Source organism: Lytechinus variegatus, chromosome 10, assembly GCF_018143015.1.
Source record: "Lytechinus variegatus isolate NC3 chromosome 10, Lvar_3.0, whole genome shotgun sequence".
Classification (NCBI taxonomy): Eukaryota; Metazoa; Echinodermata; class Echinoidea; order Temnopleuroida; family Toxopneustidae; genus Lytechinus; species Lytechinus variegatus.
Window position 1 is genome coordinate 34,628,443 of NC_054749.1, and position 19,829 is coordinate 34,648,271.

Here is a 19,829-nt window from a genome sequence, read left to right on the forward strand (position 1 = left end):
ATAAATAAAACAATATTGAGATCACTAATCACATATAAAATTATCCTCAATCTTGCCCTCCTGCCCCATCACCATCATTGTGACCATCCTTGTCAGCAACATCATCATCATCATCATCATCATCATCATCATAACCACCATCACCATCACCACCACCATCACCATCACCATCATCATCATCATCATCATCATCATCATCATCATCACCATCACCACCACCACCATCATCATCACCACCACCACCACCACCACCATCATCATCATCACCACCACCATCATTCCCATCCTGCTTCTCACTCACCTCTGTGGTATGAAAGGGATGGATGGTGACTGCCAGCCGATGGGAGAGTTATAGCTGCCTGGTACTGGTGAGTTAGATGCGCTGAGTGCTGTCAGGCAGACCAGCTTCCCACCATGAGTCTCCTGCATAGTGACTGTATCAGGAATTTGATACAGGTCACTAACATGGAGCTGCTGCTGGTACCTGAAAGGGCAACAAAAACACCCAGAAATTCCAATATTAATTGATTTTTTTCACTCCATTTGAAAATGTTCTCACATTGATAATACCTCAAAGTGGCAATGGCAACATTTCAAGAAGAAACTTTTCAGTGATTTTCATTGCTTGGTTTGTCTGATTCAGCCGATTACATTTTTGGTTCAGCTCAGGACACTATTCTGTGACAAGAGCTACAAAACTCTAAAATATGAGAATTTTTTTTTACCCAAACCAGTCTCAACTGTTCTAATAACATAAGTCAGAGTTTGCAGTACACAAAAAGATGATTACTGCATATTGCTTGATAAGATATTTGTGGGTGCAGGCCAAAATATGGCTTCACAATATTTAGTTTTCTTGAATGCACAAAGTGAAAGACTTACTTGTTTTCAAAGGCTTGCCTGAGCTTGTAGAGTGGCATGCTCATTCCAGGAATTTCTTGTAGCATCTGAATAATCATCATCCTGAAAAAAAAATTCAATGCAATTTAACCTTGTTCTCAAATACATGAGATCATTATAAACCATATATGCATAAATGAGACAAGCATAAATTGGTCTCTTAACCTGTTAGACAAATTACAGCTCTAATAAGGCATTTATTTGTATTATTTAGTGCAAATTGGCAACTCTGGCATGCTGAGAGTTACAGATTTCTTTAGCTAATTACAATGACCCCTGTTACTGCATTAATAAGCTAACGGTTTATGTCAAGTAATATACATGAAGAGTAGACTTATTAATTCAATACAATGGATTTATTATGCTGTAAGCTCAGTGACAAAATGTGAACTTAAAACTGTGTGATAAAAGTGTGTATTCATTAATGCCATGGTCACATTTGTTCTACGGCGGCCGTACGGCGAGTCGAAAACAGCCGTTTTAACATTTTTCTGTCCAACTACATATAGGTGGTTTGAATCAAAATTGATAAAACGGCTGTTTTCGACTCGCCGTACGGCCGCCGTAGAACAAATGTGACCATGGTATAAAGGACACTTTTCTCAAACTGAGATTTGTCTTTAACGGAAGCAAGAGCCATTGTCAGTAGTCAAAAATAATGTTGGGTCATCTCATAGACAAGCAGTTACATTGGGGGAGGGATTGATGATGACATTGACACTTACCTGAGTCTATCAGCATTAGAATCACCGGGAGGCATGATAGATATATGGACCAACCTAGAACCAATCTGACGACGGTTGACATTGGCTAGGACTCCAATGGCATCACCCATACACGGTACCCTGACCACAGCCTGGAAATATCCTTGAGCAGGAGCTGCCAGGAACACATGAAGGACCTTCAAAGAAATAAATGGATTATCAATCAAAGACAGGATTTGTGAATAAAGAATCTTGAGTCAATGTATATTTACACAAATAAAATAATTTTTTAGAACTTCATTTTCATTTATTTCAATGCCCGTTACAAAAGGAGTCTTTTTGTTGCTATCAAATGTAGTGTCTTGATGCTTTAATTCTATTTGGCAAAATGTTGTCTTACACTTGTGCACACATGGAAGATGATGCAATCATTGTGTTCAAGTGCAAATTACAGTCATAAATCCGTATAGAAAGACCAAAGCAAGTATCCTAACCCAGTGACAATCAATTCATAAATAGGCTCTGTAAATGAACCATACATTTTCAGTAGGAAACAGCATAAACAGTTGATCCAAATAAAAAGAATTGCCTATAAGGTAATTTCCAAAAAAACAGTGGCCTTTACAGACAAAGAGTTGCTGGAAACTTTTCTTTAGCAATCCACCCATAGAGAATTTAGGTCAATCTGTCATAATTACCTTGCAATGCTCACTGATGGCTGCCACTAGATGGCGCTTTAGCTCTTTACGTGTGATCTGACAATCCAGATTGGTGATAAGGAGATCGATGCCTGGCATGGGTGTCCAGGGTTTGACCCCCGGCACTGACCCCATGGATCCCCCTCCCTGAAGCTGCTGTTGCTGCTGCCAGCTGGGTTTGAGCTTACTGGTAACCATCAAGGGGGATGGGGCTCTGTTGTAGTGACAGAGGAAAAAGGGAGACAGAATGAGATGAGATGGAAGGGAAAAAGGATGGACAGAGAGATAGAAATGATGTAGAAAAAGAATAAGAGGAAGAAATTTTAAAAAAGCAAAGTATATTTCATATATCATCAGACATCGGACTCTGAGCAATAAACAATACAGGATATATTACCTCTTTTTTTCATTCCTGTTCATTAAATAAGTGTTATTTCATTCTTTTTTGTTGTAGTCATAGCTGACGAGATGTTCAACGAGAATAGGCAGTACTAATGCTACAGAGAAATGAATTAGTAATCAAATCTTATATGGTATAAAAGCATGAATAGTTTATAGTTGATATTAGCAACTCACCTATATGACCCCTTGAGGTATGGGTTACCGGGTGTGCCATCTTTCCTGAGATGTAAGTGAGATCCAGGTGCCCCTGCCATCCTCTGGACCGACGGGATCGGTCGGAAGGCATCATAGGGACCGGGAGGATCCAAGGGAGGCGGCGGAGTAGGGATGAGAGGTTTCCATTCGGACCACGCCTTGTTCGAAGGGTCGGGACCATGCTGACTTTGGGTGGGGTACTGCCTCATTGCTGCTCCGTCCATGACCAAGTTGATGCCTTCACAGTTGGGCGGAGTCGGGGTGTGACGGGGTGGGGCAGGTGGTGGAGCAGAGGTGGGTTGGATAGGACGGAATGCTGCTGCAAGACCACTGCTGACTTTCATGTCTGTCTTTCCTGCACCAAGAGGGCTTGTGCAATCCCGTTGCTCGGCGACCGAGACGGGGATTGGTTTGGGGGCGGGGCCGGTGAATGGCTTGATATTTGGAATGCTTGGCTCCACCTTCTGGTTCTCATTGGTTCCTTGACTACTACTTGAATCTATAGCAAAACAAGATTTCAAAAGAAGAACACTTTAGAATGTTTTCCTTCTATTCATCCACTTATTTCTCAGTATTTGCAGGTATTTCACAGGGGCCGCAGAACGGTTTTCAAAGAGGGGGGGGGCTTACCATGCAAAAAATCACAATCGTATAGTCATTTTTGCGTTTTTGTTAAGACTGCTTTTCTATGTTGCAAACAACAAAAGAAATATTGGCAGTAAAGAAAAATCAAATTGAAAATATGGTTGCAGAAGTCTGATGTTGTTTCATAAAACAGCAATGTGCATAAAACATGGGTGGCATGGAAATGAATATGAGTGTTCCAATTATATTGAATGCTTAATCTAAAATATTTTTTTTTTTTTTTAAGAACATAGAACATATTTACAAAAGATGAATAGATGAAACTTCATATAATTAAAAATAAAAACCAGAAATAATGGTAGGTAGCACTAAGTCACTTTTTTGCAGACAACCCATACCATCATAAAAGCCTCTCCTACAACCATACAAAACCTTAAAAATGCTGTCACTTTCTTCTCATTTTACACACACAAAAAAGTTGTCCATGAATATCCAAGAGCCAAACAGTAGAGGATTGCTCACCATGACTAGAGACTTCTTCCTGGTTATCTCTCCAGCTCTTATCATGATAACTATCACTGTCTCGTCTCACATTATTCCTTCCATACCTCGGACTACCATAACCAGATCGATTGATGCGGCAGAACGACGTGGTGATGACGTTCCCATACACACTCTCTTTTTCCAGTCTCTTCTTAGCCCTTTATGCGAAAGAAAAATGAAATAAAATACATAATTGGCAACTCTTCTTGGTTACCAATCATATAAAAAACAGGTTCATATTCCAAAGCTTTGTTTCCAATCCTCTCAGATATTGTTTTACTTCAAATATTTTATTCTTCCCTCTCTGCTTCTGCTTCCATTTTGACAATGCAGCAAGCTTTACAGTATGGCCAGTCTGTAAATGTATCAAGTATTTTTTTCCAATCCATGTTTATTTACAGAAAGACTGGGTAGCCTATTAGGGTTCTTCTGGCACCAAACAGACCATTTTATATTTAAAATATCTTGCGAGTATTCTGTTTTTTTACCTTGACTAACCTGTTGGTTCATCATTTTTTTTTACATTTCACTATATAAAACTATTTCAACAAAATCATTTGATCCCCCTACAATTTGGATAGTCTGGTGAAATCAATATTACCAAATTATATTTTTCAAGTGGTGAAAAAGTAGTTTATTACAAGTGAATAATATAGAAGTCAAGATTTATAATTCACAAGCCATTCGACATTGCAACTTTCACACAAAAACAGGTTGCAAAGTTATATCCAAACTGCGAGCAATTGAAGAATTATGCATGCAGCTGTATCCCTATCTCCTTAAACATTTTAGAACAATCTTAAAGCTCCATGATTATGATGCAACGAACCTGCATGCTATCTCATGGCTTGGAAACTTGATAAATGCTGTACTGTTGACAATGTTGCCAACTTTGCCACCACAGTTGTCTGATAGCTGTTTTAGCCGCGTCCTGATGATACTTTGATCCTTCCACACTGGAAGATTGTGAACTACCAACTCTGAGCTTTCACTAACACTCTGTGAGAGAGAGGGGTGGATAGAATAACAAAGGAAAGAGAAGGGTACAAAGTGAAGAAGAGAGAAAGTGTGAGAGGGAGACAGAGAATAATGAAGGAGGGGCAAAAGGGGGAAGGGTGAGAATGAAAGAGAGAACAGAGACAGGAAGAAAGACACAAATACACATTTATAGGGAAGAACAAGCAGAGAAGCAATGAAAAAGAGAGAAAAAAGCTAAACTTATTTTTAGAAAATGATCACAGATATCTTGTAAAAAATGTGATAATATGAACTTTACTTTAGGAATATACAAACTTTCCCATTTTTATTCAATCTAGAACAAATGACTGCCAACATGGGCAGTTAGTTCTTGATTGCCTCTGAGCTAGAAGCTTCTTGTATCTGTCAAGCTTGTTGGCACAGTTCTCAAGTGCCTTTGACCAAACACATTAATCATATGCTAGATCTTGTCTTACCTTTGCTGGTGACCTAAAGGGAAGGTCCGCTAGGAGCTCATCATATCTGTAAGCCTTGTTGGCACAGTTCTTGAGTGCCTCAGAGGCAGCGAATCCATGGATCAGGACCACATTTAGTCCATTCCTGTGCCTCAGATCAGAAAGGTCCTGAGCAAAGTTGATATCACCTGGATTAGAAGATAAGAAAGGTAAATTGTGAAGTTACATCCTGATCATACGCATTTTCAACAATGGAAAGTCTAACACTTGCAATGCTAGTCAACACAAATAAACTTGTCATGTTTGGTATGTTGTTGATAGTTTGAAGGTCATGTATTACAAGGAAAATACAAAGTTGTTTTCAGTGTTGTTCTCATATTGGTAATCCAGCTGTAGATACATGTGTTAATTCAAACATTTGCCTTTTTCACAATAGATTCATTAAATTATCACAAAACGCTCTGGGGTTTTTGTTAAATCATCTCTGTATCTGAACACAAAAATTTTCATATCTTCTTACTGCATGAGCATTAACGATATCAACAGAGCAAAGGTGCGCAAAGGTGGACTTGTGGGATTTTTGTAAAAAGGAATCACCTTACCCTTACAGGGACAAAGCATTCTTACACACACTTTATTATTATAAAAGATGAGCCATTAAAGCGATTACCTGAAATGAGTACAACAGTTGCCGGTGAACTGTGGGTGTCAGCAAACCTTCTTAGACTCTGTCTGAGCTTATCATCAGCTGCATTCTTTGCAGTAGCATTGATGTGAGCAACAGTCACCTACAACAAATCACATGATGAATCCAAAGATTAGAATCTTAAGGCAGGGATTGTTACTTTTTCACACAACTGCTTCATGTACCGATGTAGATCGCAAAAACTGTACTTATGTCTTTATACCCTATTCATTACAATATTTTATTACACTATTTATTACAAGATTGGCCATATCAAAGGTAATAATGCCGAGTACACATTGTATGAAGTAGAAGGGGACAAACAAAAGAACCTTATGGGACACCAACTGCCCTTTCAAAGAACGCTAAATTATCAATCACAATTACAGGAGGAATGAAAACTACCTAATATGTACTAGTATTTACCTGTGAATCATTAAGTTCCTGTATGATGGTGCTACTCTCCTTGTTGATATCACAGACACACATGAACTCTGCCTCCCGATGTCCTGCAAAGAGCTGATCTCTGATCCGTTGAACAACAGCCATAGCAGACTTTCCTCTTGGTACGGCGCAATTCTCGATGTCCCAGAAGACTCCAATAGGGGGATTCTCCTCGGCTGGAGACAGAGAGAGGTAACGCAGGTTCAACCATTTCCCTATGGATATCATATGACTCAAGTGCCATGCATCATGGGGCTCCCAATAATATTAATGTTTAGCCAGAGTAATACAATGTTATAATTAGCACTAGAAAGTTGCAATATCATCATTATCATCATTCAAGATTGTGCAATACATCTGGCCGTGATCAAACCTATATAATTTTGCATTTTTATTTGTTGTCATGTAAACAGTATTTTCTTTGAGCGACCCTGATTACCATTATTTCAAAATATATTCAGTCTCTCTTAACTTAAAAGTTTGACTCAACAAGAAGAATGTGTCCTTTCATTATATATTTGGTGCATACCTTTGGAAGAGTTGAGCTTGTCAGGACTCTGGAATTGGATGGCACTGACTGTTGAGAGACCACTTTCATTCAGCTGAGTAATCAGTGAATGCATAGGACTACTGCATAAGGTTCCAGTAAGGGCTTGCCTCAGGGGTGTAATGTTGCTACCAACTCCTGAACCTGGTGGCAACCCTCCGGTCTGTCTGAAAGGACTACCCGGCATACCCTGGTATAACTGGACAGGAGGTGGTTGCTGACCAACTGGAGGATTGGAAGACTGATGCGGTGATGGCGTTTCTGGCGGTGGTGGTGGTGGTAGTGGTGGCTGCTTATTGGCATGAGGGGCATGGCATGTGGCAGTATTGCACTCTGGCTCATAAGCACACTCTTGACAGCTTTGCGGCACAGTTGCTTGGACGTCATGTCCATCATTCTGGTGTAGAAGTCTGAGTAGTGCTTGGACATCCTGGCCTTGTGGTGGAGCTGACCCCGGTTGGTGAGGCACTGGCAATGAAGGCATGTGTGGTGCATATTGTCCAGTTTGACCATATTGAGGCAGCAGTCGGTTCAAATCTTGGCCTAGCACGGCTGATTGGCAAGTTACACAAGAGCATGGGAGGAAAGGGGTGTGAAGGGAATTTGCACAAGGCATTGTCAATGGTAATGGTGGAGCAAGGGGTAGGCTAGGGAACAAACCAGCCTGTCCAAGACCTGTAAGTCCTAAATGTGCTGCTAGTATCTGCTGCTGTTGGTAATACTGAAGAAGCTGAATACTCGAAGATAAACTTGCATCAATGGCTGCTGTTGCTTGCAGTCCTGCTAGGTTAGCCAAATGAGGAAGTCCTCCATGGAGTGGATTCGGAGCACAAGTGGCATCACCGCTGACTTCCGGCTTCAGCACTTCACCAACATTCTTTGGACACTTCTCTGCTTCATATTGTCTCTCACCATCCATGGTGTTTGGAGGGCTTGGGTCTTGTCCTGCAGTCATGTACTGACTGGACGATGCCCCAGACACCTCCTGACTGCTACTCGATCCAACATCATCAAGGTCTACTACATCTGGAGATGATCCCCTAAACCCAGAATTCATATCCCGATCCGATCTGTATCTCTGACTGGAAGAATGCCTTGGTCTCTGAAGGATCTTTATCTTTTGTTTCCGAGCCTTCGGCCCTCCACTGCCATCACTATGACAGTGATGATAGCTGTCCTCACTTACACTTCTGCTTCTAGACATTTCATCTCCATGATGGGAATATCTTGGAACCCTTAGTCCTGGTGAATTTGATCTTCGGCTGCAATCACCATCATGCTTGTTTCTCCCCCTATCCCAGTCTCTCACTCTCTCCACACCACTGTAACTGTCAGACACATCATCTGTTCCACGCCTGCTTCGTCTTAACCCTTTACCTAGAAGCAATGAAAATTCATAGAAATTTCTAATAAATGTAAGACATCACATATACAATTATTGTACCATTACTCCATTAATGCTTAACCCAACTACACAAGTAACACTTACTGAAAAATCTGTAACATAAAAACCACTTGCCGAGGTGATTCTGGATTTCTCTTCTTCAAATCTTGCAAATCTTTTGAGCCCAAATCTGTGACACCGAGGTAAGTGGATACAAAATATTACATAATTCTGTGTATGTACTACATCAGACCGAGAACTGGGACAAACATATGATTTTGTGTAAAAATCCAGTACTAGTACAAATTATCTTTTACCCTAAAATCTTCATTACATTTGCTTGTTAAATATAGTAGATAGAAGTTTTATGCCATGATTTATTATCACAGGAGTTTCATTGACAAATTTCATTGAAAAATAAAAACAATTGTGAAAAACAAAATAAGAAATTTAGAAAAAAAATCTTGATCAAGTGCTGCTTTTGAGTCCAATGAACACCCCACAAATGGAGCATTCTCTAGCCTGCTATCCTTACATCAAGTTACATATTCATGTACTCAACTAACTCCAATAATATACGTAAACAACAAAAACAATCTTTAATACACAATAATAAATACAATAGTTCACAAGTAAATTCAAAGAAGGTGAACTAAAAAGCTACCTTTCTCGTAAGAGTGGTCCATTCTTTTTCCATTCCTTGTCTAAATTATTCTGTAATATGAAAGAAAAACACCAAATGTAATTAAAACTGTACACAGTCGCACCATCATCACCATCACTTTCATCCTTTCCAATGGACATCCGTTTTCCAACTGCATACTCACCTAGCACTAGTCCAAAAGTGACAGTCTCTGTTTCTTATGTCGTTCTGGTGGACTCTGTCATGCTTTACTTCAGTACACAACCTCTATAGACTATAGTCATTCTTCTACTCTGTACAGGTAACCTACATGTATACCCTAAAAATCAATTCTCGATTATCACCAAAAATACATTTTTCATCAAAATATAGGTCTATGAATGATTGAAATTTTGTAACTAATCATAATCTAGTAATCAACATCGATGAGCAACATTTCCTCCTGCGGCAACTGCTCTGGGCTTTAAGAGTACAAGATCTAAGATGTAGGGTTAGAGTTGCAATAAGGTTTTATAATACAAGATTTATGGTTAGGTTTAGGGTAGTGTATTAGAATTAAATCCAGGGTTGAAGTTAGTGATTCAATTAGTGTGGAATTCATCGCTCATAGCTCATAGCAGTTGTAGCCAGAGCAAGTATGGAATCTCAACACCACCTGGGTGCAATTTTACAGGGAAAAAAGAGAATGTTCATTAAAAAATCAGAACCCTTGTTTTTAGGGGAAAACATGTTGTGCATATAGGGCATAGGTCCCTCACGCCGTGTTTGAGATGGCTAGCCATCTGTGTACAAGCATACATGTATGATGTTATAATGTGTAGCTCAGACACACTGAGCCAGGCTGCCTTCTTCACAAGCATCCACCGTCATTCATACCTAGGTTTTTTACCTGACTGCTAAGAAAGCACAAATGCCTGTGAGCAAGCAACCAGGGGACCAACAGCTTTAGGTCCTCTCCGAGGGACCTGGTAATGAGGATAAATGTCTTACCAAAGGGCAGACCATTTGGAAATCGAACCCGAGACACCAGAATCCGAAACCCCCGCTCTACTGACTGAGCTATCGTGCCTCCTTGTCCAATACAACAAGACTGTCAAAAATTGCATTGGACAGAACAGATGCCCATTTTTCTTCTTCTTCTTTCTTTCTTCTGTGAAAAAGGCCAATGGCGTACTCTCATGTATATGATGTAGTTTTGAATGCAGAGATAAATTTACAATACCAAGGCTCTACAAAGGACTTGTCAGACCCATCTTGGATTATGGCAACTCTCGTGATGCTAAATCCATAGAGAAAGTTCAAAAGAGAGCAACCAAAATGATCTATGCTATTAGGAATCACTCATACACAGAGAGACTGAAGGCACTCAACCTCCCATCCCTTCAGTACCGCAGACGTCGTGGAGACATGATCCAAGTGTACAAAATTGTTCATGGATTTGAACGCATCCCAAGAGATGCCTTCTTTGAACTTTCAGCAGGCAATACAAGAGGTCACAGTCTGAAGCTTTCTAAACCCAGATGCCTGACCAAACTGAGGCAAGATTCATTCAGCCAGCGGGTCATAAATGACTGGAACTCACTCCCTGAAGAAGTAGTTACAGCTCAGACTGTGAATAGCTTCAAGATCAGACTGGACAAGGTGTGGGCAGACCAGCGGTTCAGCTCACCATATGAGTAGCAAACCCCTTTAAGATAGAGATCTGAGCCAAAAATGACACCGAGCAGACACCACACCAATCATTGAGATGGATGAAAATGGCACAGAACTGGAAGCCTGACTGCTGGGATCCACAGCACTCTTCCAGAATTTTGGGTAAAGGTTAAAGGGGAATGAAACCTTTGGAACAAATAGGCTTGTGTAGAAACAAAAAAAATCAAAGAATAAGAATAAAGAAAGTTTGAGAAAAATCGGACAAATAATGAGAAAGTTATGAGCATTTGAATATTGCAATCACTAATCCTCCCATTGGCAATGCGACAAGGATGTGTGATGTCACTGATGAACAACTTTCCCTTTGGTGGACTATAAAATACCCTCAAAATGTCTCTTTTTGCTTTTTCTTACGATGATACAAACTCTTTATCCATTATGCATTCTTAAAAAATATGTATTACATGCCCTCATGTAGAAAGAACACATGATCTGTGGATAGATGTGATAAAAGAGGCAATTCAAGTGAAATATATACTAAAGTAATGGGGAGAGTTGTTCATCAGTGACATCACACATCTTTGTAGCATTGCCAATTTGCTATCTCCATAGCAATAGTGATCACAATATTCAAATGCTCATAACTTTCTCATTATTTGTCCGATTTTTCTCAAACTTTTGTTGATCTGTTTCTTTGATTTTTCTGTTTTCACACAAGCTATCTTGTTCCAATGGTTTCATTCTCCTTTAAGTTCTTCTTGCAAAAAAACTTGGAACAAAAAACTGATAATGGGTCAAATTTGGTAGTACAGAATCAATTAAGTGCAAACCCTTAAGTAGGCCCGTTTCGGGTACACGTGTACACGTGTACACGCACGGTCAAGTCAGTGCACGTGTACTAAATTCCATCACCGTGTACACGGTAGCATCTGCATAAACAAGCTCACAGCCTCACATTAAATCTTAGTTCTCAGACACTGCACATGTTTTAATTACTAATATGTCAACATATTTCAATTAATCCAGAGTGAGTTCACTTTCAAAATCGCCAATTTAATCCACATTCTTTCTGGAGACTCACGTTTTTGTACCACGAAATCGGCACGAAAAGGGTCTGCTCCCGTCTCAAAAGCTCGAAAGCGTTGCTCAATCACACTCAGAGTCAATTTGAGAATCACCAATTGCGATAGCGATCATCGCTACAACTTACGTGTTATACGCTCGCACACAAGCCTACAAACAAACGCTCTTCAAATTGGCAACATAATAATGAAAATTAATCGATAACTTCAGTTACACTTATTCTGCAGCGATCTGTGCATGCATGTACGGTACAGTATACAAAATGCGCATCCACCGAGCGTCGGCGATAGCTAGGGCCCTGCACTGATTTTCTTTTGCATTCTTAATTTAATGCGCTGCTAAGCCGAGTAAACTTTTAATTTGCACCAATTTTTGTGGATTGATACTTCAAACTTCTCAGGTAAGCTTTAAAACCGTGACTTAGGCTATATAGACCCCTTTTTATGACATATTGATGCGGGTCCGTGTCGACATGAAAACAGAACTCGCTCTCACAGTGTTTACAACGTGTACACGTGTACACGACCGAAAAACACGCCGTGTACACGTGCATCAAAAATGGACTTTCAAAACGGGCCTACCCTTAAGTTTTATTTAAACCTGTAACTGGTCATCAGATCGGCAGCTGTTTCACGCCGCTCGCCAATTTATTTATTTTTACCACATTCTTTTTTTTTTCAAAAAATTGAGAATTTGAAAATGTGTTTTTCATCATTTTGAATTAAATAAAATTCCCTTCAGAAAGATGTTGCAAAGTCTTAGGCATATTTCTGATCTGTACGATGCAGGATCTAAGGGTGGGGGGTTGGCATGACATATTGATTAGAAATACCTTAAAATATACTTTTAGATATTTCTAAACTATATGTCATGCAGTCTCGCACCGCAGACAATTCAGCCCAGTTCCAAATATAGAATGCATATCCGGCTCAGCTGGCCGTGCCGGTGCGCTGGCTAGCCGGATGGAACTCATTTAAACACGGATTAGATTCTTTTTGGTCAAATCAAGCAAACATTTAATTGTCTGACATCCATGCCCGTACTGTGCTTGTTAGACATAAGTGTTAACGTCGGGAGATCTAAAGGACTACCTACCCTCCGGCCTCCCGTACAGATGATGATGATGATCAAGTAGAAATGCGCCAGTGTCTATGCATGGATATTATCCGGTCATCAAAAATACATGTAAGATCACAGTGTGTCTGTTGCCGAAATGATTCTGAAACATCCTAACATTATATACCCAGTTGTTGTGTGTCCGGACGATCAATTTCAGAAAGTCATTTGGAAAAAATTACAAGCGAAGTTTTAGCAATTTTTAGTATAAAATGTTAGGAAATATTAATTATTATAAAGAACTAAATAGCGGATGACTACACATATTGAATTCATATTCTTAGTGTAATCCAAAGACAAAAAAGAAGGCTTCAAAAATACGAAGTGTCCGGACACCCGACCCTAGCCAGGACTCCAGGAGGCTTCTAGAGACGTTACCCGACGCACGCGTCTGTAACGTTGGCGAAGAACAATAGGAAGCAAGATGGCGGCGTAAACATCGGGCAAGTCTCTTCCGTCTTTTCACAATATTTTTCTCATTTTTTTATGAATTCTTGTTCAAAAATAACAACGAGGGTGTAGAAATGTCGGACATGAAGTTTTATCCCATGTACATGATTTAGGGCTAGATCTTTTAGAAGGAAAGTAGAAATCTCGGGGGTGAAAGTTTCAAGTTTTGGCTTCCGTCGTGTGGGTCAATTACCAGGAAGACCTGGCTTTGTATGAGAGTAAGCTTACGTTAGTAAATAAATGATTTTTACTCTCTAGAAGCCGCCTGGCTACCCGACCCCCCCATCCTACTTTTGAGATTGATGATGAATGAATTTTTTTTTTAAATTTTGGATGTGCCGCTTGCGTTTTGGGCGTGACCCAAACAGCTTGTGGAATTTACTAGGGTGTCTGAAGCCACACTGAAAAGTGTCAGCATAAAACAGGCCAATTTAGGGGAAAATATGGCACATTTTTGGGGGGAAGTTCAGGCTGCTAGAAAAATGTGATCTGAATTGATTATTAACTTGTTTGGCATGTAAGGAAAGAGAAAATTCAGGGGTTTCTTTTGACAGTAAGGACAAGTTTATAGGATTATTTGAAATAAGGATTTAGAGATAAATTGCAGACCCTTATTTGTGTGTGTGTGTTGAGATTGTTATTTCCCCATGCGTTTTCTATGGGAAAATGAAATTTCTGTTTTGCACAATTTTTTTCACTTTGTCGCAATTTTTCATTGTGATCTGGTTTCAAAATCTTTATAAAAATCATACCATCAGAAAGAGCATAAAAAATCCTATCGGACACTTTATGGACAAGTTTTTGCCATTAAAATTAAATTTATAACAGCTCTCAGAAGCTGAAAATTTGGATTTGTGTGTGTCCCGTTTCTTAACTACACAGTCTATGGCAGAGAAACGCTGAAAATTGACCTAATTTCATTCTTCTTTTTTGCAGCCAATAATTGGAATTTTTTCAAAAATGTTACGTTTCTGTCAGTCTGAAGAAGGTCATTTCTCTTCAAATTCACAAAGAAAATGTGATATTTTCTTGAAATAAGAAAAATAATTTTTTTCTCCAGACACCCTAAATTTACATGTGTGGCATGTGATGCACACTTTCAACACTGGCGAGAACAGTGCTCCAGGCTAGGCATGCCCGGGGTGAATTTAAGCAAATAAAATCACTGTCATAAAAGTGTCAATGTGTCATGACTGTGTGTTTTAACAAACAAAACAAAACCTCACTCACTCGCCATGCTAAGAAATTTGATAAATAGAAAAATATAGATAAATAGAAATATAAGATATATATAGCGGTAGATCTATACTTTTATTTAATTTGGTCAGTCATTTAATTATACTCAACAACAGACAACATACAACAAATGAAAACATCAATGAACATCAGTCCTGCAAATCATGGCGAGTCGAAAGTTCACATCATCACAATTCACATCACATCATCAGTATTCATCAATTTCATGGTCATGTCAGTCAGTCACATATTCAAAACGTCTGTAAATTCGAAAGCTTTCCAAATGTTCAATTTTTCACTCACTCTATCATCTTATCGTCAACAACTTACCCGTCTAACATAAAGTCTAACTTCAGCTCTCTGTCTGGTTAGAAAATGTCAGCAATTTGCAAAGATTCTACTGATGTCTTGTCAGTTCGTCTGTCGTGAAATACGAGCAGCATGCAAAGCCAACCACCGCAAAATTACACACACACTGAATGCAAAACGCGCGTGTTACAAAATTCGCGTTCATTTTCCCCAAGATTTTCCCATTCATAACATTAGATTGTGCAACAAAATATTTATTTGTATAGACACGAGGTGGCGGTAGACAATGAATGACAGGCAGTGTATACAGCCACACGCGTGTGTCTTTACCATCAAGCCACACGCGTGTGGTTATATACAGAACACCTATCTGTGGATACCGCCACACGCCGCCAGTAATAACAGTAAAACACGTACCGGTATGTAGGTCTGACCGTCTATATCACGATCAAAATAACCTCATTTCTTCATTAAATTCTTACATTCTAAACCCCTTTGATATCCTTAGATCGTTTCAATTTCATTCTCACCGTCTTCTCTCCTTGCTTTTCTTGTCTTGTTACAAACGGTCGTCTGTTTAACAGCAAATTCTCTTTTTCTACTTGTGTCGATTCTGGCTTCCTTCGCGGTGGCAGACCCATACACAGTTTGGGTTTACGTAAACCCAAACTGTGTGTCTACTAGTACTACTGTGCACTGTGCTGCGCTAACGCTGTATGGGTCTGCCACCGCGAAGGAAGCCAGAATCGACACAAGTAGAAAAAGAGAATTTGCTGTTAAACAGACGACCGTTTGTAACAAGACAAGAAAAGCAAGGAGAGAAGACGGTGAGAATGAAATTGAAACGATCTAAGGATATCAAAGGGGTTTAGAATGTAAGAATTTAATGAAGAAATGAGGTTATTTTGATCGTGATATAGACGGTCAGACCTACATATACATACCAGTACCGTACGTGTTTTACTGTTATTACTGGCGGCGTGTGGCGGTATCCACAGATAGGTGTTCTGGATATAACCACACGCGTGTGGCTGGATGGTAAAGACACACGCGTGTGGCTGTATACACTGCCATGAAAAGGCCCTATTTGAATGACTGTGAGAAGAGAAAACAGAGAAGAGAAGTCGAGGGAGAAAGAGACGGAAGAAGGGAGAAGAAAGTGAGAATAATGATGGAGAAAATTAGGGAAGGAAAATAAGGAGAAGCAAAAGGGAAATAAAAGGAAAACAAGAGGGAAAAAGGAGAATAAAAAAGTGAGATTGAAAAGAGGAAGAAAAAGATCAAAGACAAGGGAGGGACAGGGGTGGTGCTGGCCATGGGCTAGTTCAGGGGCCTGCATGGAACGATTTTTTTTTACAGGGGGTGATATGCGGATCTATATTTGACAAGCACCCCAAAAGAGGCTACGAAATGTGGGTCATTTTGGTCATATTTCTTCATTTTGCCACGCCTACCAGAATTCCAGGGGTGCTGCCAGTGGGGATCATGACACACGCTTCCCAGGGGCGCCATATGGGCCACTTCTATTGAAAATTTGGACAGCATGCTTAACAGGATTGTTTTTCCAGAACGGGCGATGTGTCAAAATATGAGCGACGGTGGTGCATGCCTTTCAACCAAGGGTATACTATGAAAAATGGTAGCTTTCTCTGAAAATAGATCATTCGAGGCATTATAAAGGGAGTGGGAGTTGAGTAGAGAATGAAGAGGGTCCGATGAATGAGCATAATTATGCTATACCATTAGCTCGGGGGAGGGGGGGGGGGGGTGGAGAAGAAGATGAGGAGGAGGAAAGGAGAAGTATTGAATAAAACAGAGGGAAATTAATAAATTTTATATGAGAGAGAGAGGGGGGAAGGGGGGGGGGAGAAGTAGAGCAACAAGTAGATAGAGGCCAGAGACCAGGAAAGTACAAGTAGGCCTACGGAGCAGATGGATATATGAGATTCTTAGTCCAACTAGTATAAACACCTCTTCATGTTTGCCCCCGCCCCCTCGGCCTCCCCCCCACAACAAACCACTCATAGTAGGCCTCAGTACTCTAATTCTTCTCCGGCAATTCTTGCATTTCCAGAGAGATCGAGCCCCACTTTTATTTTTCTTGTCAATACATGTCTCATATTGCACTTTTATATCTGTTCACTTCCGGGACAAAATATTTGCCAAATCAAAAACACATAATGGATGACTTTGATATTCAGTTTTATCAAAGAAGCACAAAAAACCCTGAAGCGGGGGTTGGTTATAAGATGAAATGGTAATAAGCTCTTCTCCATTAACCGACTTTATGCGTGTAGAGACATCCGACAGAGTCCTCCAATAAGTGTTCCAATTATTGCACGATCCCAATATTTGACAAAAAAATATTATCACAAAACTAACTTGGCTAGCACAAGCGGTATTTTGGTTATTTCTCTTGTTGAAAAGACGGTAGTACGAAAACTTGAATATGAGATGGGATGAAAGATAAATGGATGAAATTTGCTCCAAGTGAGATGATAAAATCCACAAAAAGTATTAAGTTATTTGACGACGTTCTCAAAACACGTGTTTACTAGAGTAGAAAACTTTGAGAAGTGTGTCAGAAATGAAAGTAGTAGTTTCCGGGAGTAGTTTTCATCCCAAATGTGTTGGAGGATGTAAACAAAGATAGAGGGGAGGGAGAGGTACCAATTCGGAGAATTTGTGGTGAGTCACAGGTGATTGTGCTGTGTGAGGGTCATTATTATATTATTGACCACTTGTTATTGCTTAGGAGTGGAAGTAACTGGTATCTAAGGGTAATGTCCTCTCGAAGATTATGAGTAATAGAAGGCAAAGTTGAGAAACGAGGAAGGATGAAATTTTGAAAATACTCCCGGAAAATACTGCAATCCTGTTTGTATCATCGTAATATCTCAATCATTACTAATGGTCCTTTACATTAGGGAAATAGTAAACTGATGTACCATTGTACCCAGTTCAAATATTTCCTTCACAACTTATTTTAATAAAAGTTGACTTTACAATGAAATAAAAAAAATAACCCTCATTCTGATTCAAGAAGTTTTAATAATTAAACGATTGCAACATAAAGGCATCATTTTTAATATGTCGCTTTTAAATCTTATTCTTTTCCGTAGTATCAAATGAACAAAAAAATCGGATGTAAAGGATATGATTTTAAGGTATATGTTTATAGCCTAAACAATATAAATTATGTTCCACCAAATTAATAAATGACTCAATTTTTTTTAGGGCAAGTCCGCCCCAACAAAAAGTTTGCATGTCACCGAGTTATGCATAAATTTTATAACTGTTTTGAGAGCCATAAGCAAATCTTGAAAATGTCAAAACTTTCTAATTTTATATCAGATTTTGATGAAATTTTCAGTATTGTGCTCGTTTTATTTGTCTCTGTTAATTCAATTCAAATTTTTCTTAGATGGACTTTGAAATATAATTTTACATCGAGGAGGAGCGATAGCTCAGTCGGCAGAGCGGGAGATTCGTATTCCGGTGACGCGGGTTCGATTCCCACTTGGCGCGCTAGTGCCCTTTGGTAAGGCATTAATCCTCAGTACCAGGTCCTTCTGAGAGGACCTTAAGCCGTCGGTCCTCTGGTTGCTTGCTTACAAGCATTCATGCTTTCTTAGCAGTCAGGTATAAAATCACCACCACCACCACATCATTTTTAGTAGATAATAGCCAACATCACATGATGTAAACATGATGTCAGCTTTGTAACATCAGTTTTTTTCTGAAAGAGATTGGATGTAAATCACTAGCATACCTATCATGGGGGGGGGGGGCACAGTGGACACCCAGCATAATTTCTAATTACCCCTTTTGTCTGAAGTTCATGGGAAGTGCTTACGAATATAGTGGTGACCTTTGAACTATGCAATAGTTTTCTCAGAAAATAATTGTTTTGATTAGATGGGAAGTGCCACTGGAAACGGAGGTGATCTTACCAGGTACATAGCATACCTCGAGAGGCCTTGAAAAGAAATCCATACTACATAATAAAACTGTTTAAATTTGTGACATTTTAACTGTAATGTTCATAATCCAAAGATACTTCTATATGCTTGTTTGTTGAGGTTTTGTGGCTCAGTGGATAAGTGTCCAGACTTTGAATTGCAAGGTCCGGGGTTTGAGTCCCACTGCAGCACTGACAGGGTGTTTTTCTACATTTGCCACTCTTCACCTAGGTGTAGTAAATGGGTACATGGTAGGAAGGAATTCCTTGAATGCTCGAGTGTCCGATCAGTGTAGCTGTGCTAAAGCCGGGGAAATAATATGCAGCACTTAGTGCTATAATGTTGCATATTATTAGCACAGAGATACAAAATGAGGTCCGATACAGAATGTGTGTGGTTAGGAACTTGACTTTATTAACAACAAAAATAAATAAATGTACTTCATATCTATGGAAATAAACTTTAGCAAATCACCGTTCTAACAAACAAAACAACAAAACTGCTACTAACAAATTTGATAAATATATAGAAATAAAGATATATAATTCAATTTGGTCACAAAGTCATGATTTTAAAATTCCCTATTTCTTAATCATTTAGTCAGTGAAAAAATAGTAGCATTTTAAAAATACTCAAACTAGACCAATGCATGCTATTGAATGAGTTCCTTTGTTTCTAGCTGACCATAGGCACTCACTAATTTCACTACAATCACAACACACAACTAAGCATATTGAAAGACACACTTTTCTTTTTCAAATCATGATACTCACTTCTGTACATCTAAATTAAACAAAGTCAATTGTTTGTACCTGCATATACAAGACAGCTGCAAGCCTTGTTTTTTTTTCCCTTTG

The 19,829-nt window shown here is 39.3% G+C and overlaps 1 protein-coding gene across 2 annotated transcripts in view; it reads right to left on the reverse strand.

Moving 5' to 3' along the window:
- The window catches only part of LOC121422263 (meiosis regulator and mRNA stability factor 1-like), a 30,482-nt gene extending 15,250 nt beyond the window's left edge, over positions 1-15,232 (reverse strand). Inside the window, exons 1-13 of one of the 2 annotated variants that reach the window (XM_041617177.1) lie at positions 15,032-15,232; positions 9,185-9,234; positions 7,119-8,513; positions 6,572-6,765; positions 6,131-6,248; positions 5,482-5,648; positions 4,857-5,026; positions 4,007-4,185; positions 2,879-3,398; positions 2,303-2,516; positions 1,626-1,801; positions 883-963; positions 302-484 (exon numbers count right to left, since the gene is read on the reverse strand). In XM_041617177.1, the coding sequence (XP_041473111.1) occupies positions 302-484; positions 883-963; positions 1,626-1,801; positions 2,303-2,516; positions 2,879-3,398; positions 4,007-4,185; positions 4,857-5,026; positions 5,482-5,648; positions 6,131-6,248; positions 6,572-6,765; positions 7,119-8,513; positions 9,185-9,206 (3,419 nt within the window). In that variant the 5' untranslated portion in view covers positions 9,207-9,234; positions 15,032-15,232. Of the gene's footprint in view, positions 1-301; positions 485-882; positions 964-1,625; positions 1,802-2,302; positions 2,517-2,878; positions 3,399-4,006; positions 4,186-4,856; positions 5,027-5,481; positions 5,649-6,130; positions 6,249-6,571; positions 6,766-7,118; positions 8,514-9,184; positions 9,235-9,347; positions 9,368-15,031 lie in introns of those variants that run through there. The other variant, XM_041617178.1, reaches the window with a different exon arrangement.
- Positions 15,233-19,829: the final 4,597 nt, after the last annotated feature.